Source organism: Bombyx mandarina, chromosome 13 (assembly GCF_030267445.1).
Source record: "Bombyx mandarina strain Sakado chromosome 13, ASM3026744v2".
In the NCBI taxonomy this organism is placed as follows: domain Eukaryota; kingdom Metazoa; phylum Arthropoda; class Insecta; order Lepidoptera; family Bombycidae; genus Bombyx; species Bombyx mandarina.
Genome location: NC_143220.1, coordinates 2,281,719 through 2,300,667, shown reverse-complemented (window position 1 = coordinate 2,300,667; position 18,949 = coordinate 2,281,719). Strand labels below are relative to the sequence as shown.

The window sequence follows — 18,949 nt, the reverse complement described above, 5'->3', positions numbered from 1 at the left end:
GTTGGCGAGGAAGAGGAGGCAAGCATTAGTGTACAAACGAAATGAATGTTTTATTTTTCTTTCCAAATTATATTTGAAATAGCGGCCGTGACAATAGACAGGTACACAGGGGTTGTGCGTAAGGTTGCTTGCTGCGAGAGAAGTGTCGGTGCGGTTGCAGTAGTGCTCGTTGACCGATTTCTTTTTTTTTTGTAGTTTTTGTGCGCTTAGACACATAGTTTCATCACAATCAGAAGATAAACTTAGGAAAAAGCTTAGAGGACACCTTTTCAAGGTGTGTGGCGCATTTACATTGTGGATGTCTATGGGCTCCAGTAACCACTTAACACCAGGTGGGCTGTGAGCTCGTCCACAAATCTAAGCAATAAAAAAAAAAAAAAAACATACATATGTCCATACAAAGGAACATCGATTCATATTTGCATTACCTTATCAATTAATATGTGTTCCGCAGTTTCGGCAGCACAGATTATACAACACAGAATTTTCTTTTGTTATCGGAACGCTATCTAAGCTTAACTCATTCTAACATGCAAAGATTTATGTAATAAACCACACGTAGAATGTTACTGGTCAAATCAAATAAGTCAATTATTGATATTCATGTTGTAATACGTACCGAAACTTTATCTGGGGGCACTGCGATGAAGGTATTGGTAAAAATATGGGGTGACTTTTTAATATTGATAGCATTATTCAATGAGTTTTTGTTCATTCAAATTATCTACGTAAATCCCTATTTCAAAAAAAGTTTTAATGATATGATAGCTTCGTTAACATAAACGCGATTAATTAAAATCTACCCCTATTTCTCTTTACTTTATTTATATCTGTCGCTCTCTTTATTGTTATATTATTTTAAACCTTATATCTATGCAGCCATCACTCAAAAACTTAACAAACAATTCACTCACAAAACCACCCACGTTCGTCCACGCTAAAAAAATTGCCATGGTAACCGTTTTTATAGCAATCGTTGCTATAGCAACTGTACCCTTAGTTACCATAGCTACGGTAATGTTAAAAATTTGCACTTTTCTTTAACCGCTTCGAGTCGCAACTGAATTTTATCATAACGAATCATAAGAAGTGAAGAAAGACCTATCTTACACAGGTAGATTCGGCTCACGTCAAAGTAGTAAAATAATAAGACTCTATCCTTCACGTCAACGTTTGAATAAAATGCAAAACGTGCCTGGGATGCAGCCAAAATGGCTCGCCTCAAGCATTTCGGGTCCGTCCCTATTTGAAATCACCCTAATTTCGTTTCTTTTAAATTTTCTATCTGATTACTGCCTACATCTACTATGAGACTTTAAAAAAAAAAGGAGACAACGGGACAAAACGTTAGATTTATATCAATTAATTTACAATTTGATTATTCTGGATTTAACATGAGTACGAAGTTGAAAACGTTAATAGCTTTCACGAGTTCAGTATTTACAATTCGTTTTAATTGTATTCAAGTAAAAGAAATATACCGGTAAGTGCTGTCACGACTCTGCGATTCCATTATTGTGAGTAGTAGTAATGATAAGAAAAATGAATTAAGTAACGACGATAGAAATAAAAGTTGTAAAAATTCCCCAAAAGGTGAACTGAAATTGTTCCCATTGGAGAGCTAACTGCATCCATGCACGTCCGTCCTCGAGAGGTTGTTTGCTTAACATAATATTCCAAGCGGACTCCGAATTCACTCGTATACTTGCGTTTTATTTAATCAAAATACTTCGCTACAAATGCATCCACACTGGATCCGAAACTCCAAGCTAAATAAACAGCGAACTCCAAACAAAGAATAAGTATCGGGCCCTCTGTTATTTACGCTCATTTGTATCAGTTTTGCTTAGTAAGTTGTTTATCGGTTTCAGTCCGAAAGGCGATTCTGCGGGCGGCCCTTGTTCGAGCCGAAGTTGGAATATAAATTTGGCCGCGAGCCCGTGCGTTGTTTGTCAGACAATAACTACCGATGCCAACATAAATTATTACACGTTCGTCTCAAATTTATAGGTATCGATCGTCAAATATTTATACATTCATTGTGATGTACCAAATCGTCGTGAGTCCATTACAAAGAAATAAAATTCCACTCCGTCAATCGCGACAGCTTGTATACTGTCAATAATAAATATTTTTTGCGACAGATTTATTGAGATTTTTTCCCTCATAAGCAATATGAAGAGATGATGCATTGTCGCGCATCAGCACATTTCCAAGGCGGGATTAAAGCCTTTATAAGAACGTCTGGGATTCTGAAAGAGGCTTACGCTTTCAGTATTGAATAGAACCTCGTAAAACATTCTTAGCATCCCGATTTACGCGCCAGTAAGGTGGATAAGCACGTGATACTCGGCGCTGGCTCCCAAGGTAGGTAAGTTTCTAAAAACACAAATTCCGAGATTCAGTCATGAAAGACAAATCGATTATTGAAGAAAAAATATTTATACAAAAATACAGCTTATTTTTGAGTACGTTTTTGACTACTTTTTTAGTATTATAGTAGTAGTATTAGATTTTTGAGAAAATTCAAAACAATTGTCAACTTGTATAATGTATTTCTCATTTATTGAACGGACATCTGTAGCTAGTCAGTAAAACTAGTTTTTAAAAATTATTAAATATTCTGTTGCATCAAAAGTACATTCAAATCCACAAGACAATGAGAATAAAATCTGAAACATTATTTTGTTGAATATTCAATTCATTGTTGAAGGCTAAAATTGCAAACACAACATATCTCATTAGTATTCAATTGTTTGATTTCACTCATTAACGGCAATATCACGTAGTTCACATGTTCTTGAACTTACCATTAAATTAACCTCTTGATAAGCATTCATAATGTCTGTGTATAAATTTAGTGCGTAACATAAATATAATATATAATATTTTAAAGTATGGCTCTTAAGGCATGAAAATGGCATTATATTCCTGTTTTAATATTGTTTTAAATAATATTATCGTATTTAACATCTTAACAATAAGATATCTATATAGTTATATGACTGTGTGTACGCTTTCTTTAATAATTTAAATGCCTATAATTGTGTACTTGAATAAGAAACTATATTTTATTGAGTACATAATAACATGGCTTAATCACGAGTTAATCTTATTGTAATCGTAATATAGAGCTATTTTTGTACATATAGAACTGGGTAATCCGTAATGCCATCATCTTTCTTTCCTGAGCCTCATTTGAAAATACACTATACAGATTAGGCGAAGAAGTATTCTAATATTTCTATTATCCCAAATTGTCTGGTTTATTTCGCATATAAAATCTACAAACATTGAAACTGAAAAGATCTAAAAATTATACATTTGGAAAATCATGTTGTTGAAATTCTCGTGAATATGTTGTAATTACAATATATCGCAGACATGTGTGAATCCCACGAGAGCGGTACGGGTATACTGTGTAGGTCGTACGCCTCATTAACTTTTGTTTGAATAGAGGGATGAACCCCCTAAGTACTTGGTCAGATACATGGTAACGTCGGCAGATTCATTACGAAATAAAATACGTACTGAAAAATATTTTATCATTTTTGATCTTGATTATTTATAATTAATTGTCTTTCGGATAAACGGCACTTGGATTAACGAACAAAATGGGATCGGAAATTTTATTGGTTACTTATGAAGCTCGGCTACCCTACGCTGTGACTACCGCCGAAAAGTACTTGTTGTAAGTTGATGATATGGCAAAAACTTCTTTGCAAGCAACAACAGTACTAAGTTTTCGGATAAAAAAACGAAAGCTTTCAAACAAACCAATACACAAACATTCATTTTAATATTAGATACGTACCGGCGACAACGAAAATTAAGTAATTTTATCAGATGAATAAAGTATAAAATTATTTCATTGTAGTTTGTACGCATACGTTATAACTTCAAACATTTTTGCGGTGTGTACGTCAGGGATCGAATGAATAGTTCCAGACGATGTGGAGCCGCCAGCATCACCGCATCACTGGTGCCATCTCGCGAGCAAACACCCCCTAAACGATACAACCTCCATATACAAACAGGACAAAGAACTACATTCACTTCCACAAGGACTTATGGCTTGTGCGAAACACCACGTTGTTTGTACATAGTAGATACGTTTTCAAAAATATTTTCATTTTTCATCAGAATAAGTAGCCTATGTCATTTTTCTAAATGTATTTCTGAATCTTGTCGATCCTACTGGTAGTACCGTTACAGCGTCAATTAAAAACAAACTATCAAACTTACGTTATTGAAATGTAAATTATAATTTACATTCATTGAATTTTTTTCAGCTTAATATGTATTTTCTACGGTGTACCTACAACTAATGTAAAGATGAGTGATCGCCGCTCATTTATAGCGGCAATAGGAGATATTAAATCGCTTCATCGTCAAAATAATTAAACATAATAACGTCTCCTTAAATTTTATTAATAAAATAAAATTAAGCCGTTTAAGACCTTTTTTTTATTCTAGTTCTCAGTATAATTATTACTAAGATATTCAATAGAACACTCAAAGACGATATCCAAGTCATAACCATAAGTTGACATTTCATAGGTGAAGACATTATCAGAAACCTAATGACCATATCGTGTTCGACAGTGTACCAATCGCATAGGAAACGCAGTTACATAGCAATGGAAACGCTTGCACGTCGTTATCCTCCGAGACTGCCTACAATCGGAACTCAGTAAGCATTCAAATGCTTTCAATATGCTTTGCTATGCGAGACTGACCGGGCCGCAGTGGGCACAATGGATGCCAATCTATACGAGAATTCAGCTTTGTGCTGTGTAGTGTACTGTAGATGAGAACAGCACTACAAGTATCTTAATGAACATCTTTACTGTACAATTATGTTGTTACGATTGATATTGTTACGCGCTGGGGTTCGGGATAAATAAAAAATTTACCGAAGTGCAACTTACTGGTGGTAGGACCTCTTGAGAGTCCGCGCGGGTAGGTACCACCATCCTGCCTATTTCTGCCGTGAAGCAGTAATGCGTTTCGGTTTGAAGGGTGAGGCAGCCGTTGTAACTATACTTGAGACCTTAGAACTTATATCTCAAGGTGGGTGGCGCATTTACGTTGTGGATGTCTATGGGCTCCAGGTGGGCTGTGAGCTCGTCCACCCATCTAAGCAATAAAAAAAAAACTAATCTCACTATTACTCTCATTAACTTAAAACACGTAACGAATACTTTAAAATTCTCAATTCACTTCTTCCGTTTCGCTTCAGGTGATCCAATTGCTGTTTTTCGCTTCGAGTAGTTCCGATTACTTCTTGACATCCCTGCAACGCTTTTATAGTCGATACGACGTCCCTAGAATTATAGAAAACATTCCTCACAAGTCGAGTATTTTCGATATGCGTTTCTGCCATTTGACCAACAGATGGCGTAGTATTTCTCGAACGTTCTTGATCTCACTAGTTATCTCGGTGTTCGTTTCTGCTATTCGACAATAGATGGCGTTGCTCTTACCGGCGTAACAATATGATGATAATTACATATGACATTCTTAGTCGCGAAATTGAAGATTTTAATAAAAACAATATCGAAAATGCTTCATAAAAATTATAATTATAAAATATTGGTCCTCTACCTCTCTCTATTTAAATAAGTGCAAGCGTATATTGCAAGTTATATATGAATTATTAAAATTGAAACAAACCGTGAATCCCGCTTATTTATCTATATCTATATCTATACTAATATTATAAAGAGGAAAGATTTGTTTGTTTGTTTGTTTCGAATAGGCTCCGAAACTACTGGACCGATTTGAAAAATTCTTTTGCCATTAGAAGCCGACATTGTCCCTGATGAACATAGGCTACTTTTTTTTATTATTTTTTTTTATTTTTTTTTTGGTTTCATTTGTGTTTTAATGTTTCCGAAGCGAAGCGAGGGCGGGTCGCTAGTTATAACAATATTCTTGGGAGGGTATTTCACATTTAAAATTTAAGTAAGTTAAGTTCGAGATAAAAATAATTAAATTAAAGAGATCTATGACGATGGTTGCACTGTGCTCTTGACTGGACAAGCCGCCGTCTGTACTAATCACATCATACGGGTGTTAACAACCGATTAATTATAGACAATGAAATCAAGATTAATTATGAGATGCTTATGTAATTTGAATAATAAAGATGCGAGAATGTAGATTATTAAAAAATTCCATGAAACTGTTTTAAATTGGAATGTTTGTAACTAAATAAAACTGAATAAATTAAGAAAAGCTCCCTGAAGTTCGTGAAAATTAATCGTAGTTTAACTAGAAGTTAATGTAGTACAAATGTTTGATTTCTTGAAAAAACTAACAAAACTATACTTTCTAGAATCTCAAAAAGCTTAAAGTAGCGAAATGCCTCAGTCGTGGTCTCATTGTTAAGGCATGGAATACGATTTAATTTTTTATTATCTAAAGAAGAAGAAGTCATCAATTAAAACCAATTGAACACATTTTTATACTATATATTTAATTGTATTTACTTATATATTTACTCTGGTATACTTGTACAGTCAACTGTGAAACCCTGCACAAACTACTTTCAAAGTTAATTTAAAATTTTTAAGTTAAAAGTTAAGTAAAAGCTATTTCTTTTCTAATTGTATATTTATTGTAAGTTTATATTTAATGTAAATAGATATATTTTCTTTATTATTTACTAATGTGCGTAAAAGTTTGATTTATCTTAAGAGATCACTCTAAATATTTTTAATTATAGTACACATACTTGCTGCATCTTTTTCACAATTTCTTTAGATAAAAGTCCCTTGTCTTGAAGAAATCCCTTTGAGGAATAAGACTGCCTATTGTACCATTAACTATAGCTATCTGTTGATTGTTTTTAAATTTTATTTGTTTTAATGGTCAATAAAGTAACTATATATTCTCCCTCTGTCTCTCTCTCTCTCTCATAGGAGAACTTATAGCTGTAAAAGATCATCGCTCGTTTTCTTTTTGGGTTTAATTTAAACTAAACATACTATAGTCGGTAAAATTAAAAAAAAACAATGAAAATATAATATGCATATTGTATGTACGGAGTAACAACAAATCCTTGTATCTAGCACCGGAAATACCAAACATAAAATGTTTGCCAATCGTGTATTACCAACCGCAATCTTCGCCGAGATCGTGAATTATGTTTTGAATGAGTTCCAAACGATAAATTGGAATCGAAAATAAGAAAATTTTCCACAAAACTCTCTGTGCTTTATTATAAGAACAATTTTGCTTTTTAAATTAGGGCTGTGTTCACAAACATAGACAACGAATCCCTCTTGAGCCAAAAACATTTTCTTTTATTTTAAAAGCGTGCTTGACTCATTGTAGTAATTTTATTCCTGTACAAGTTTCACGTTATTTGTTTGTTTCCTAGTTGTTTTCTTTCACAAATCTACTATTATACAATATTATGGTGTATATCTTAAATCTTAATGTTGTATCAGAAACATTGGAAACACTTAGATAGAAACCCCATTTTCTGGTTCATCTACTGGTGGTAGGACCTCTTGTAAGTCTGCACGAGTAGATACCACCACCTTGCCTATTTCTGCCGTGAAGCAGTAATGCGATTCTATACTGAGACCTTAGAACTCATCTCAAGTTGGGTGGCGCATTTACGTTGTAGATGTCCATGGGATCCAGTACCCACTTAAAAACCAGGTGGGCTGTGAGCTCGTCCACATACCTAAACAATAAAAATGAAATAAAAATTATTATTCCGGATTCGGTTTTTAATTCCATATTTTATTTCATTTACCTGTATTTATTATTTCGTTAGTGTTTTTATAAGACCACATCTATAAAGGCGATGATCTCCGCCGAGGCACTCCCATCAAGTAGACCGACAGTTAGTGACGTCCGGAACTTGACGTATATGCGTATTTCATTGAAATTGTCATTATCGTAATTCGGATTTTGGATTAGTTTAATTTTGTCATCGAACAACACCCACCGCATTCGTGATATTAAAACGTACTAGAGGTCCCGCAGTAGTCGAAATTCGATTATAATTAATTGGAATTGTTAGTTTGTACACTATTATGATTGTACTTTATACTTCTATAATCACAAATTTCTCCAAGACTACACTATAAAAAATATTAACAAAGACAAACCATTTTAAAAATTATGTATGTGTATAATAAAAATCTTACATTTATATCCGTTGTCTGGTTGGTACCTGTAACACAAGTTCTTTACGAACTTATCACGGGACCAGTTAACGTGGCGTGATTGTTAGTAAATATTTATTTATTTATTATTTATTTATTTATTTATTTATATTCTATTCTCAATTTGACAACAGACGTCAAGAACAAAAGTTTGAAAATAAGTAGTATACATGCGCGTGTGCGTCAAATACATGGTATGTAGTGTGTGTAATGTTTTCTTTATTGATATAATGTATCTTTAATGCATTATTTTAAAAAAAAAAAGCACTGTGCACTTCTTTTCTATATTCTCTATAAGTGTGGAAAATTTCATACTCCTCCGTCCGCGCAATTTTCTTAAAAAGGGATACAAGGTTTTTGCTTCATGTATTAATATATAAATTAACACGCAAAACAGCCAACAAATTTATCGGTACTTTATAATACCAATAAAACTTGAACAAAACCGTAGGAACGATCCATGCATTCATAATTTTCCCGATCGCCCCTATGTTTATTTTATTAATACATGGCCATTTCGACGTACTCGGTCGACCACCGAAACGAGAAATGACCGCACAGCCGATGCTTTTGCATATATCGAATGATTATTTTGTCCGACGAAGCGCCGATGGTCGATTGCATATTCATTTGTGTTGCGATCTGCGTAATTGATGTAATACAAATAAATTAAAAAACTCTGAAAACACTGTTTGTTTGTTCCGCTAAACCGATTTTTCGGTCGTAATACACTTTTTATCTACAAACCGACGCTATTCGATTGACAAATTACATTCATGTATGAATTTTTGAACCGAACATACATAATTATATTGGATATTATTGTAACTTAATATAGCATGAAAAGTCAGAAGCATTTAAGTTTTTAAGCTTAGATGTCAAATGGAAAGTGCACCGAGTGAAAGGAATATCATTGTAAGATTTTATTGGCAGAGAAGAGCATTAGGACCACCTGATAGTGAGTCTTCGCAATCTGTCATTAGGGCTATAGGTCCTACAGTTGCCAACCACCTCAAGACATCAGTTACAAGCCCTATTTTATTTCCTTTAATAGAGTGGACTAGCTCCCTTCATTAGGTGGTTAGTGGAGCTTAAGACTACCGTTTTCTCTAGTTTTACCAAATAACTTGACAATAGGAAATGTCCAATTTTTAAATGTACCAGCGTCGGAATAAAATTATTAATTTTTGCCTGCACTTGTTTCAGGGCCGAGCCCGGATAATGCGGTTATCGCACAAAATGCTACAGCACCAAAAGCGTGCTCTATTCTGAAACAGCGCGAATAAAAACAACAGAGCCACTATGGATCGTCGACTAATTGCTCTTTTGGCGGTGGCCGCCCATTTAAGTAAGTACAATAAAATGACCCGCTTTGTACCCGGGGGACAGAAAAACGGGAGTTCCGGCCCTCCCGGCGCCGGACCTTTGTGTGGAATGTTATGTTATTGTTTTAGGCTGTTTTTAGTTGAGTGTTAATGCGCGACCCGAGATCCGGAGTGGCAGGTGAAAGTGCTCAGGAAATTCACTGGTCTCCCACTGAATTAGGGACGCTCCATGCTAAACTTCATATCGTCTTCAACATGCAGCGTTTTTTACTGGTGGTAGGACCTTTTGTGAGTCCGCGCAGGTAGGTACCACCACCCTGCCTGTTTCCGCCGTGAAGCAGTAATGCGTTTCGGTTTGAAGGGTGGGGCAGCCGTTGTAACTATACTGAGATCTTAGAACTTATATATCTCAAGGTGGGTGGCGCATTTACCTTATGGATGTATATAGGCTCCAGTATCCACTTAACACCAGATGGGCTATGAGCTCGTCCATCCATCTAAGCAATAAAAAAAATAACAATTTTTTTACTAACTATTTAGAACTCTTTAGGACACTAGAACACTTTAGGGGTGTAAGGGGTGGCAATGGAATCACAGCTACTCAATAGCCAACCTCACCTGCCCGTGGTGCACCCTGCTAGCTAACGGACGAGGCCCTGACGACCGACCGATGGTTGTATAATCATCCATAATAAGCTATGTCTATGTATGCAGTATGTATAGTACTGCGGTCACCAACCCGCCTGCCAAATGACTATTGGCATTTTATACTAATCGGATTACATATTTTTCAACGTAGTAAATCTCTCGAAATCTTCCTTAAGAAACTTAGAATAGCTAGCAGAGAAAACACGTCTAAAATCTCATGAATACAAGCCAACCAAAAGGGTCGATAGAATAAGTAGCGCGAAGTATATTTAGAGGACAAAGTACACGTAAAAGTTTCCGAGTAAAGTAATTGAAAATACATAGATTGGAATAGAAGGGCAGCCTCCTCTGTCCGTTACTGTGGACTATCCCGGCCCACTTGGTGGCAAATGGCCCGGAATTAAAGGGATCTCGTACCGTAACCTCTACGAAATTTGTTAGTCACTTTATTTCAAACGATATAATGTTCGTTTCTTAGGTAAAAATATTATTTTCGGTCAAAATGTATAATAATGAGATCAGTTATTATATGCAAATGTTCGTGGATTAGATTAGCATGACTATTTAGTACACTACGTTTAGCTAAAAACTTTTGATTAATGACTTTTTGCGTAAATGAGTGAGTGACCTCAAGTCCCAAACGATCAATGGAGTCCATAGACATCACAAAGTGACAACGCCATTCATTGAAAAAAAATGGTTCTATGCTATTGAAAACGGTCATTAAGACTTTTTCATAGCAATGAAATTCGATGATGAAGATGCTCAAAAGCTATTTGTAAGGATACGTACCTAAAGACATAGAGCCTGACACAGACATAAATAAGACAGCAGTAACAGGAAAAAGTCCTGTAATTAGACAAGCTTCGTAATCCATGGTCTAAACCCCATAAGGAATCAGTCGCTTACGTAAACATTCACAAGCCATTGAGTAAAAGGATTCCGTTTATAATGTTGCTATATCGCGAATGTTTCTGAAACCTCCCTGCTTTTAAAACCCATACAGAGGTAGTATTACACGTCATTTATCACTCAATGACACTGAAGTAACGCCGCCGCTAGATTTTATGATTTATCAATACATTTAAGTGTATGGTTTTTTTTGTATACTTTATTTTTTGTATTAAAAATTTGTAGAAAATGAGGAAATCTTGTTAGCTTTAGCATTTTTTGTTTTTAATATTAAATACAGTATTCAATATTATATACAATAGCTGTATCTTCTTGTTCTTGTCTTATTCTAATTAGCTATTTCCAAATTGTAACATGAAATCCTGTTAGTGTCTTTTGTTTTACACTAGGCTATTTCAACTGTCCACCTTATTTCTTTCTTGATACTTATATTGAAACCATCGTCTTTAAATAACTAATACATGGTACATAGCTAATTCAGAATAAGTTATGGTCAACTAATGGCCTCGTTTCTAAGAAATTTACCAAATCATCATTTGACGACATCGGGGAAAACTCGATAAAAAAAATTTTTATTTCTTGGATGGGTAAACGAGCTCACAGCCCACCTGGTGTTAAGTGGTTACTGGAGCCCATAGACATCTACAACGTTAACGCCCACCTTAAGATATAAGTTCTAAGATCTCAGTATAGTTACAACGGCTGCCCCACCCTTCAAACCGAAACGCATTATTGCTTCACGGCAGAAATAGGCATGGCGGTGGTACCTACCCGTGGACTCACCAGAGGTTCTACCACCAGTAATTACGCAACTCATAATTTTGCGGATTTGATTTTTATTACACGATGTTATTCCTTCACTGTGGAAGGCAATCGTGAACATTTGTTAAGTACGTATTTTATTGGAAAAATTGGTACCCGCCTGCAGTATTCGAACACCGGTGCATCGCTAGATACGAATTCAGTGTTTGTGTTTTCGTTCAAGATGACCTTGTGTTTTCTTTCAGAAATACAGATTATAACCAAGGTGTTAAACATTCTCTTTTTCAGGTTGTATGACACCAGTACGAGCACAAGGCAATCTCCTCACTCAGACTGTCTATGGATTCTTGGACTTCACGACAACCATTGGCAATACCGTAATGGTGTTCTCGCCCCAGTCAGCGCCTCCTCCAGGTCGAATTGTTTTTTATATATTATATATTTAAGTTAATTTGTTATGTTTCGTAAAATTTTTCAATTTCCTACAGCAGTGATTCTCGATCACTCACACTTATGTGTGTCGTATCTAGGAAATATATATATATTTCTCTTTAAAATTATTCAATTCAAATACAGTTCAATTCAAATTGCAATTGCTTCATTAATAGGCGTATTGTTACTTTTATAGTACACGCACTGTTATATTCCATTTAAATTTATTGAAATAAACTGCTTCACGCAATGAAGGCTTTGAGTAGGTACTTGTACCACGATAATCCCTTCATATTACAGTGCAACCGAACGAGATGAACGTTACAATCTTGTTACTTCCCCTGGCGGAGTTATCTAGGCTGGGTCGTTGGCTGAATGTGGTAACGTCCGATCTTACGTGGCTATGCTGCCTCCCTCTTTTTTATTGCCTTTGTAGGCAGATGAGCATACGGCCCCCCTGATAGTAAGTGGTTACCGTGGCTCATGCCAGGGGCAAAGCCAAGCCGCAACCTGCCATAAAATAAAGGATATCTTAAGATCCCTTATGGGATCCGGTTTATATTATTGGTTTGATCCACTATTCATGACAAAAATAGGCAGTCTCGTGGTATCTCAGGCATGGGCGCATTCAGTCACAAAACGTCCTACCACAAGTGTTCACGCAAATGAGTCGTCTATTATCAAAGGTGGCAATCTGTGCTTTTGGACAAAAAAATTTTATTGATATGTCAATACAGATTGATTTGAATATAATCGTCTCCTTGAAAGAATACGGTTCAAAACCTGCATTAAATAAAGGTTAATACTTAACCTGTTATTTATCTAAGATGTCGTTCAGAAGAGTTTTGTGACTGCCAATGGAATACAAAGTAAATAATTCGTTTTTCTGATTTACCAATAATTGTCCAAAAGTCACATTGCCGGCTTTGATCGCCTCAAATAATACATTTTACGAATTTAACTCCTGTTAAACGACGTCATTCGTTCAGTTACGTATTTTGACGTATTTCATTAGGGATTATGTGGGCTTAAACATCAGCATAATCACATAGCTCGATGCGAAAGGATAAGAGAATTGTTGTACGTCTTATTATTTAAGCCATGACGATTTTAAAACCAGCCACGACTACTCAGAGAATAATTGAAAACTCGACGTATTTATTTATTATTTATTATTATTGTAGTTAGTATTATTTATTACATTTTACACAATAATAATAATTTATTATTATTGTGTAAAATGCGCCTCAGCTCATATGTCTTAAACTGAGATCTGATTCTTCCACAAGCAAGGCACACACATGCCACACATGCCACATAAATCGAACAAAAAGTTGAGCACTGTGTTTGAACTCCTTGGCTGACATGGATCAACTTGAAAGGTGCCGAAAATGATCAGGATATATAATGCCGTTCCTGAAATTCTGAAATTAAAGCATATGGTTGAGACTTTATTACCTGGTATTATCACGTCACTAGACTGAGCCCAACAGACATTCAAACATTATCTTCCCCTTTTCCAAATCATGGGAAAAGACAAAAGTAGTAGATTTTTCCTTGCACGAACAAAAAAGGATGGTGGTAGGAGAGGGGACGTCGATAAAGAATTAAAAATGTGTGGTAGGAGCTAATATGCTATGTCTCTATGCTAATTTGACACGTCTAATAAAATTATCTTTTATCCTTCCAGAACCGCCCAAAACTGAAAAGTCAGTTCAAGAAAATATCATCGAAACGAAACCTCCACCGCCATCAGTTACAAATGTCAACCCGGAAGCCATCAAACCTAGTAAACTGTCAGACAAAAACAAAACCAATAAGCCAGCTCCACCAGCTGTTGTGTCAAGTGCAGTAAACGTGGTCTCTTCATCTCCTAAAAAAGAGGAAAAGAAAGGAAACACTCCAAAGTCAACAATTAAAGAACAAAGCCAAGTCATCACAAAAGTCGAAATAGTAGCAGGACCTTCAAAAATAGTAGAAAGTAGTTCACCAAAACAAAAATCAAATAAACAGAGCTCTCAATCTAGTAACAAGAATAAAAAGAACGAAATTAAGAGCGTTACAAACATCGTGAGCAGTAAAGTTGAAGTAAAACAAGGCACGCCACCGTCGATAATAAGCTCCAAAATCAATAGCGTTGTTCAAGTTAAATCGAGTCAGTCTGACGAAGAACCAGCTATATTAATCTCGAACAATAATTTAGGCGAACCGGAATACGATTTCTTGTCGCGACAACCCTCTGAATTTGTTGAAGAAACATACAAAGTAATTAACATCAGACCCTCTAAAACTCATGGATCGAAGCCAAAGCACGCTCATAAGAATAGAGCCCACCAGCCTAGCCCTCCTTCGGATGACGATGAACACCCTCTCGGCCTTGTAACTACGTTAGGCGGTACCATCGTCAAAGATGGACTTACAACAATACATGAAACAAGTGTCATAGGAACATACATTTCTGGAAAATATGCACAAGTTTTAAACAGTAACTCTAAAATTATACAACCGGCTGGTCACAGAGCCAAAATATCTCCCTCTCCCACACACAGAATCCTTAAAACAGCCGCACCGGCTATTTCTAAGAATCACAGACACAACTTGGAACCAACTCCCTCTATTTCTGATGACGATAGTAACTTTGGTAAAACTTCACGCAGACAAACAATAAGTGGCAGCTCATTTAAAAATCGACACCGATCCCAAAACTTTGCTGAAAACGATAATCACGACAACAGTCCTGCTAATCAAAGCAAAAAATTCAAAAACCGAAATGCCCAGAGGACTCCCAGGTAACGTAAAAACAACTCACATACGGCTAAAATTCATCACCATCAAACGTTCTCTACAACGAGCTAGTCACCATTAATCAAAGGAGATACTCCCGATATCTTTTTCAATTTAAGACAATCATCAACTATAATATCTTAATGCACGTTTCATTCGGACATTAGAATACTATTTTTATTTTTAAATTATCGTTAATTCTGCTAAATGTAGTTTGTTGAAAATTCATTATTTATTTTCAGTACTCGTTTTGGCCGTCCGGCAAACACAGCTCAACTGGCAACTGTGTCTGTTTTCAGTGAAACAGCGACACCGTCATTCTCTAATAGAAGAAAGAGCAGTCGAAATTCAGGACACAAATCAGTGGTGGCTCCCGCCAACAACAACGAGAATCAGTCTCGGCGAGGATTCAAACCTCGAGCTCAGCCATCTCCAGTCGAACAAGTGACTCCAGCACCATCAACAAGTCTTTATAAATTTAAACTGAACCGAACTCCGGGTTCGGGACGATGGCAGTACAAAACTAGTCCTAAACCTAAAGTAACCATCCGTAAGGCCACTAGTGAGGAGGAGCTGCAACAAACGACCCCTAATAACAACCCTCTTCTGGACGATACACAATTAAACGATATTTCTCCTCAAGCAAGATCAGATAACGATCTTGAGCTCTCTGGATCTCAAAGTGGTCCCGGCACGCTACTTGACAATGACACTGAGGACAATTCAATTGAAAAACTGCCACCGGTTGAAACACTAAAAGTCGAAATTTCCACACCTGCTGACTTCAGTGATGTGTATTACGAAATTGCAACAATTAAATCGCCCTATACTTTCCAGGTAAACAGAACTATCTATAGAATTAAAACAATATTTACATATGTACATATTACAAAGAATTAAATTTTCATTTAAAAAAAATATATGTTATCTATTTCCAAATTATTTTTCCAGAGATTCAATGAAATAATAAATTAATATTTGTAAGGATGTACTTAAAATCCTATTTTCTTTTCTTTTCCAGGTTGGACGTGTTAAAAATACGCGTGTTATAACAGTAACCTCAACAATAGAAAAACGTTTAGAGCCAACAGTAGCTCCATCGCAAATTTCTCTCAACGAGCCTTTGACAGAAAACATATTGGCGACCGCATCCCCCTATGGAAAAGATCACAATTTAGATTCAAGCATCGCTACTCTACCAGCTATAACGCTGCCTTCTGACATGGAAACCCCGCCACTTGAAACTATTACTGAAACATTCAGTACAACGCAAAACATGCTTAAAACTCACATTCTGCCCGTAGTAAAAGACGTCAACATGACAAGCAGCTTGACTTTTATTCAAACATACCAAATCACAAGATTCGTTACGGCAACGAAAACTTTACCACCAATGGATTACTTCCAATTCATACCCAGCAAAACATTAAAGGAATTCAACAGCCGACTGGACGAAGCTGGTTCAGAATTACATTTGGAACTAGATTTTGGAGATAGCACCGAAGACGAAGACGGTGTTCCTCGACGAGTCTTCCCACCAGAACTGGATCTCGCTAATATTGGCTCTGATTTTGATTTAACCGAAATCGACAAATACGGAGCGGACAACCATTTAAGGCTCAAAAAAGCACACGGACAAAACAAAGCAAGCCATGTAACGGAAGCACCAAACGTGCCGACTCCTGCTTTAACTCCCGAACAAGCGCAACAATTGGCTCTGCTTAGACTCCTCAATCCAGCCGCTGCAGCTCAAATACCTAACGTCGTTACGACTTCGAAACCTATTTTCAAATATGAAACTATTTATGAATCGCATGTCATTCCGTTCTTCGACGGAAGAAATACAGTGCAAAGCACCATTTCACGACCCATTGCAACTGTCACGAAAACAGAGTACGAAATAGGAACGAGTAGTTTGCCTGCTTTGCCTCTGCAACCGATCAATCCTTTGTTCCCTCAACAACAGTTTACTCTAATTTCGACACCGGTCGTCATGAACACCGAAGTAATAGCAACTGATAGTCAAATTCTAAAATTAACTTTCGGTGCGAAAACCGTGTACACGACATTGTTCACGACCAAAGTCGTACCGACCGTGCTTACTTCCTACGTAACCTCATCGATACCTGTACAAGCCTCGGCGGGCTACCCGGGATATTTCCCGCCACCCTTCGCACCTTACCCATATGTAGGTTAAGTGACCGTTCAAATCTAGTTAAATATGTGGGTGGACGTTAAATAAATCACGGACGAAAACAAGTGCAGTGATGATGAAAATACCGTAAGTTTTGCTGAAGAAACGAAACTTTAAAATGTGAGTGTGTTGTAGCAGTGCACGTGATAAACTATACGCGAGCGAGTGAACAGTAAACAGTGCAAAAGCAGCAAAACTACGGGATTTATAGCTTTTGTGGGCACATGAACGCTGTGAAGTAGAGCTTCTTTATAAAGTTTTTCGAAATCGCGACTCCCATATTATATAGGTGCTTTAAAATATGTTTGTTAATAAATACATATATTCTAATTCATTTTATACTGTACATTAGTATTATAATGGATACTTTGTAAATAAACATTCTTATTTATCTTATTAGGGTATTTACTGTAAATAGATTTACTGTAGATAGCATATTAAAATTTTATATTTTTGTACCCAATGTACCTAACTACTCACCTATTTTTTTACATTTGTACGAGTATCGCTTAAATAAATGGGTTTTAAGTTAGAAACTTTATGTAAAATTTTAAGTAAATAAAGTGTATCTGAAACATTGAACGTTTTTTTTTATTACTTCATCTTTTTCTGTACCATAAAATATTTTTATTCAAGAAAAATTTTGTTAGAGCCGTTGTGTAAAATGAACATAAAATATGTCTGGAACCTCAAAGCTGCAATGGTATTTTATTTTCCTTATCCTCTGAGAATTCAATCGGGAAGCTCCGAAAGCTTATTCGTGTGGAAACGTGTTCATTTCTCAGTGTATATTACGAGTACAAATAATAGCTTAAATACAACAGAATGCTATTTTCAAAAGTTAGTGTATTGTGCAAGAGCTTAAGTTAATTAGTTTTTGTTACAGAAGCTACAAAAATAAACAGTGGGCTTATTGATTATTTAGAATTTAGGTGAACTGTCTATTATTCTATCGTTGTAGATCATTATATAGGCACTACAAAAACATAAAGGTTATTGTACATTTGGAATGCCATTGATCTCATAGTTAGATAGGCGACATCGACTCGAAATTTAAAAAGTTCAATTTGTATCTATATCAACTGGAATTAAAACTCTAATAACTATACCCTATTTAATTATCACTCTCATGCTCCGAAATCTTATTTCTGTTACTCTGAATAAATAGACGAAGCTCATGGTTCATTCGATGTTAAGTTGTTACTATAGACATCACAACGTGAAGTCGCCAACCACTTTGAGACATGAGTTCAAAGTCTGAATTATCATTACACTGTTCCAATTTAAATTTACTGCACTACTCAGTCTATCAATACAGAATTACTTTTGATATTTGGTACCATTATTGTAGTTGTTTTTGCAGTAAAAATAGAGGTAAGTTTTTTTTAATGCTTAGGTGGATGGACGAGCCCACGGCCGACCTGATGTTAAGTGGTTACTGGAGCCCAGAGACATCTGCAACGTAAATGCCGCCACCTACCTTGAGATATGAGTTCTAAGGTCTCAGTTTTTACAGTACAACGGCTACCCCGCCCTTCAAAACGAAACGCATTACTGCTTCACGGAAGAAATAGCCGGAGTGGTGACACCTACCCGTGCGGATTCTCAAGACATCTACTAACAGTAATTACGCAAATTATAATTTTGCGTGTTTTATTTTTACTACACGATGTTATTCCTTCACCGTGGAAGTCAATCGTGAACAT

At 36.0% G+C, this 18,949-nt stretch overlaps 1 protein-coding gene across 5 annotated transcripts in view; it reads left to right on the top strand.

Annotated features, from left to right (window-relative positions):
* The window catches only part of LOC114249168 (uncharacterized), a 156,469-nt gene extending 138,644 nt beyond the window's left edge, over positions 1–17,825 (top strand). For 4 of the 5 annotated variants that reach the window (XM_089732565.1, XM_089732567.1, XM_089732566.1 and 1 more), the window contains 5 exons: positions 9,393–9,534; positions 12,122–12,247; positions 13,956–15,054; positions 15,292–15,886; positions 16,071–17,825. In XM_089732565.1, coding sequence (XP_089588691.1) covers positions 9,489–9,534; positions 12,122–12,247; positions 13,956–15,054; positions 15,292–15,886; positions 16,071–17,246 — 3,042 coding nt within the window. In that variant the 5' untranslated portion in view covers positions 9,393–9,488 and the 3' untranslated portion in view covers positions 17,247–17,825. The remainder of the gene's footprint in view (positions 1–9,392; positions 9,535–12,121; positions 12,248–13,955; positions 15,055–15,291; positions 15,887–16,070) is intronic. The other variant, XM_028182647.2, reaches the window with a different exon arrangement.
* Positions 17,826–18,949: the final 1,124 nt, after the last annotated feature.